This window comes from Nicotiana tomentosiformis, chromosome 2, assembly GCF_000390325.3.
Source record: "Nicotiana tomentosiformis chromosome 2, ASM39032v3, whole genome shotgun sequence".
NCBI lineage: Eukaryota > Viridiplantae > Streptophyta > Magnoliopsida > Solanales > Solanaceae > Nicotiana > Nicotiana tomentosiformis.
Genome location: NC_090813.1, coordinates 146,589,854 through 146,594,871, shown reverse-complemented (window position 1 = coordinate 146,594,871; position 5,018 = coordinate 146,589,854). Strand labels below are relative to the sequence as shown.

General features: G+C 35.2%; 1 protein-coding gene across 2 annotated transcripts; it reads right to left on the bottom strand.

The window, feature by feature from the left end:
• Positions 1 to 1,545: 1,545 nt before the first annotated feature.
• On the bottom strand, positions 1,546 to 4,779 carry LOC104084806 (probable WRKY transcription factor 31). Of its 2 annotated transcripts, XM_009588756.4 has the most exons (7): positions 4,600 to 4,779; positions 4,115 to 4,395; positions 3,920 to 4,018; positions 3,644 to 3,802; positions 3,189 to 3,518; positions 2,782 to 2,895; positions 1,546 to 2,411 (listed from the first exon to the last, which is right to left on the bottom strand). In XM_009588756.4, the coding sequence occupies exons 2-7, from the start codon at positions 4,292 to 4,294 to the stop codon at positions 1,821 to 1,823; spliced, it is 1,473 nt and encodes a 490-aa protein (XP_009587051.1). In that variant the 5' UTR covers positions 4,295 to 4,395; positions 4,600 to 4,779; the 3' UTR covers positions 1,546 to 1,820. The 2 variants fall into 2 exon arrangements, with proteins under 2 accessions (XP_009587051.1, XP_018622409.1); XM_018766893.3 differs by lacking the exon at positions 4,600 to 4,779 and having other exon boundaries at positions 4,115 to 4,551.
• Positions 4,780 to 5,018: the final 239 nt, after the last annotated feature.

The following is a 5,018-nucleotide window of genomic DNA, read 5'->3' as shown; positions in this document are numbered from 1 at the left end:
ACATTTTCTATGTCTTCACCGCATCTTCTTAGTTGATTTACAACAGCCTTCACTTTTGAACAATAATCCGAAATGCATTCGGATTCTTTTATTTTTAAAACTTTAAAACCAGCCCTTAGAGTTTGAAATTTTACCTTCCTCACCTTGTCCACTCCTTGAAGAGAATCTTGTAAAATCTCCCAAGCTTCCTTTGAGGTGGTAGCATCTACCACCTTCTCAAATATGGCATCATCCAAATATTGGTGGATGAGCGTGAGGGCTTGTTGATCCTTCTTCCTCGTCTTTGCCAAGACCTCTTTTTCATTTTGAGGCAGAGCTTCTTCATTATCGGGTTTTGTGTACCCTCTGTCTACGATTTTCCATACATCCTGAGAGCCAAGAATGGCTTTCATACGTAGACACCATTTCTCATAATTATCTTTTGTGAGATGGGGGTACTGAAAAGATAGCGGACCATTATTCGCCATGGCTCTGATACCACGTTGTTGGGAAAAAATAATAATCTCGCACAGGAATAATATCCACGGCAAATAATTATAATACAAGAGAGTAACAACGACACCAACTCTTTTAATGATGTAAAATACAATACCTGAACGGAGCAATATAACCACTATAATATTACAACGTAGTAGTGTCAAGAGACTACTACAAGTTTGAAATAAATAACTCTTTATTTAAAAACACATCACTACAATATTAATCGCACTCACTATTTATCTCACCGACTACGATTTGTGGATTATTCTTTCTAACTTCTATTGCTTCTCTCTAATTTTGGTGTGATTGAAATGAAGAATGGAGGCCTTTATTTATAGTAAGAGATGTTATCCAACTACCACAAAGAAGATGGGTTGTTGATTTAGTCCTACAATTTTTCAACAAAGTTAGGCACTATCCAATCCCGTTTTTTTTCAACAAAGTTATCTTCAATATGAGCCCCACAGATAATGCTCATAAGAGGCAGACGAAATTTTAGAGAAGCAGTAACACTAGTTTGCACTATAAATACTCCCTCGTTCCACATTTGTACTCAATTGGAAATCATACACTCTTTCCGTTATTATACTAAATGGGCTACTGACTTTACTACTAGTGCTTCGATGAATTGCTAGCATTCTTCATAAGATCATCAATAAGAATTCCTTTTACTTCTTCATTATTGCTATTGCATTGCTCAAATTTATAATTATTTGATTTGCTCATCTGCTTTTCACTATTAACTATGATCGATTCAATTGAATAGAAACGATTGCTTGTGGTGTAATACTATAACTTTAATTGAGTTTAATTTATTATCCAAATTTTAAGTTAAACAATACCGTCCGTATATTGATTAAATTGTATCTAAATATACCTTTCAAACATTTGATTGCTACTTCTTGTCGTATCTTGGCGATTATTTTCTATCTAAACTTTGTTTACTCTTTATAATTTTTTTCTCTTCAAATCAGACTATTAGGAAATCAAATGGTACAACAACAATATTTACATAGAGGTATTTAAGTATTTAGCTCCAGCACAGTATTGAAAAAAGGGAAGTGATTAAGCAACGACTAATAGTGCTTCATTTCATGTACATACCGAAATACAAAACCAGAATATTTTGAAGGCAACAAAATGAAAGAATGAAAATATATCATTCGTCTCCTAAAACCCCTTTCCCTCCGGATACGAACACAACGTCAAACAAAAAGATATGAACATGTATATTCAACCTCAAATTTCAGCCCAAAATAGCCTCGGAGATCAAAAAAGGAAAAAACAAAGAAGAAACTATTAGAGTAGTAATTAACAGTTTTACAAAGATATCACAACTACTACTGTTCTTTTTGAGAACCAGTAATTATGGACGAAATGGCTGCGGCCAGAGCGGCGGTGAAGTTGGGATCCGCTGTGATGGCCGCCGTGGCAGCATTAAGTGTGTCAGAAAATGATGGTTGGTTCAGTGCATGTTGTGGAGGTTGATGATGAATGTCTTGAGAAACTTGTAGGCCTGAAAACTTTGATTGGTTATGTAAAACCTGAGGCATTGGTGGTGGTGGCATTGAAGTAATAAAATTTGGATTATGAGGGCCTATTGGAAAAGGAACCTGAAATTGAGCAGTTGGATGAGTTCTTTGATGATAATACGATATTGAATTTTGGTTTTGAGTTAGGTCCAATGTTATAGTTGGAAACGGTGCTGATGCTGAAATAGTTGCCACACTTGACGAAGACGGAAGAATAGTCCGCGCTAGGAAATTCGAGTTCATTAATCCGTCTGCACTTGGCATGGAACCTGAAAGCAGCATATTTGCAGCAGCTGATGTTGTTGATGCCATAGCCATGGCTGCTGGTGGTAGGGGGTGGTTATGTGTTCCTTCATAAGTTGTAATCAAAATTGTCCTGTCCTCAGCACACCTTTGCACCTGGACAATTAATTAAAAGAAAACAACTCTTTAGACTTCACGTCAATTTATCAAACTCATACTTTAGTATAATAAGTTTTAAGTTATACACTGATTGTGTAAACAAAATTTATACTATCAGTGCAATTTAACAGGTTATTAGTAGTCTAATTTCAGATTATCATATCAAGGTTGATATCATCAAAAGTCACATGTTGTATATCAAATTGAGGTGATGGTGTAAAACTTCATTAAGCAATCAAGATACATACAGTATAAACTCCAATATATAAGTTCTAACAGTTGGTAATAAATTGAAGATGAGTTCAAATTGGTAATAAATTGAAGATAAGTTCAAAAAAAGAAATGGTCATCTAGCTAGTGGTAGTACCTGTTTGCGCACTGGACAACCTACAGCCATGGTGCATCGATAATAAGCTCGGGGACATGGATTGCCTTTCGCCATCTTTTGTCCATATTTTCTCCACTGGCATCCGTCGCTAATCTGCAAATATTCCAATATATGAATAAGTGCTATACATATATTTACATGCTAACTAGGTACCCGTAGCATATTTTATTGAAGGATAAGTTATACACAGAATATGGTAAATTTTCCTTACATTATCAATGTAGTTTAACATGTTAATTACCATCTTCACTAGGTTATAAATTAATGTATCATAGAGATCAACATGCGTATACTTATCTTATAAACGGTCAAATTGTGTAAAAAGTCAGTGTATAGAATTAAACTCTTCATTTCAAACTAATTAAACTTAAGAAAAAGTTATGTACCATAGGAGCTTCTGATCGGGCACGAACAGAAACACGAGCTTTCCTCATGGTTGCCTCTGTTGCTTGATCAATTGGGTTTGAGGAATTCAATTTGGGGACCTTGTTACTTTCAGATTCTGGAGTTTCTTCTCTACCAATACCCTTATGCCTAGTCACTTCTATATTGTTCCGAGGTGATTCAGAAACTGTTCTTTCTTCAGATGAAGAATAATGGGAATTAAGAGAATATGGCTCGTCCATGTGCTCACTCGGACCTAACTCTAAGAATTGTCTTGGAACCATATTTCCATCTTTTTCTTGCTTCTTTTCTTCAAGCTTTGCTTCCACAATCTGAACAAAATTTTAAAAAACAGTTAAAATAACTATTCGAACTACTAATTGCCAATTGAAGACTAAAATACAGTCCAATAAAGCTTAAAAATTATAATAAAAAACAATTCTTGGGAACTGTATACCTCGTGGTCATTTTCAGTTCTTGAAATCTGTTGTTGTTGCATGAGTGTGACAAGATGCATCTGAAGTGCAGTATAATTGTTGCTGACCTGACTAAGCATTCCTCTCAAACGCTGATTTTCAGCATTCATTCTTCCGAGTTCAACTTGCAATTGTGCCAACTGGTGTGAATTAAGAAAAAATAAAATTAGATGAAATTCAATAACCAAATCAAGGAAAGTATTACAACTTAATTGAGGATTTTGTAGTCAAACAAATTATCGTCTTCATATAATTACCTCAATTTTGACTCTTTTATCTTCTATCTCCGATGAAATCCCATCATCCACCGTTGATTGATCACTACCAGTGTTCACACTCACAAGTTGCAAACCAGTCTATATATTAAAGGGATCCATTATTAGAATATGAACAGTTTTGGTTAAAAGTTGAATTAACAAGAAAGAAAAAAATTAATGGATTATATCACTTACATTTACAAGCAATTCAGACCTCGTACTTGTAGTATTTTCACCATGAGAATCTTCCTTCTTTATAACAACATCCATAGGCTTGATCCTCTTATCAGAAAAGAAATCAACTTCATTTAACATCACCCCTTTCTCATCAGCTGATGAGAAAGAAGGCTGCTCCTCCCTAGGGTTCATATTCATGTTATTCAACCTAGGACTCAAGTTAAAACCAAAAACTGCCTTGTTCTTGAAGAACCCCACTTGATGATCAGAAATATTTTCAAGGGTAAGTCCTCATCCAGCTTTGTCCATAAAATCAAAAAACCAAAGAATGAATATATATCCAAAGTAACGAGAAAAAAAAATGGTGAAAGATCAAGATAAGAAGAAGAGAAATATGAAAGGTGAAATCTTTAAAGAAAAAAAATGATTTGGAAGGGTCTAAGAAATCTTTTACAGATGCAATGGACACAGGTATATATAAAGAGTTAAGATGGTAGACTTACGTAGAGCCAACAATACTAGTGGGATTTGAGAAGGTAGCGTGTACGCAGATCTTACACCTATCTTGGATAGAGATACTGTTTCCAATAGACCATCGGCTCCCTCCCTCCAAAAACTCCACATCTTACTCTTAGATTGAGTGAAACTCACAACCTATTGATTGAAAGTAAAGAATTCTCACGTTAAAGCAACAAACAATTAAGTTGATTTGATGCGTTTAGAAAAGGTGTGTGTGGTCAAATAGAAGAGAAAGAGAAAAGGAGAAGATTTTTGATAAAATAAACGTAAGGTGGTGCGTCAAGGGTGGGCGACAGGTGGCAGTGGGACCCATGATTAAGGCGGGTTTCGTCTCAAATCGTCAAGACTGAGTTTGACTTGTTCGCAATAAAGTAAAGAGGAAGAAGAAATCCACCGGCCCGAA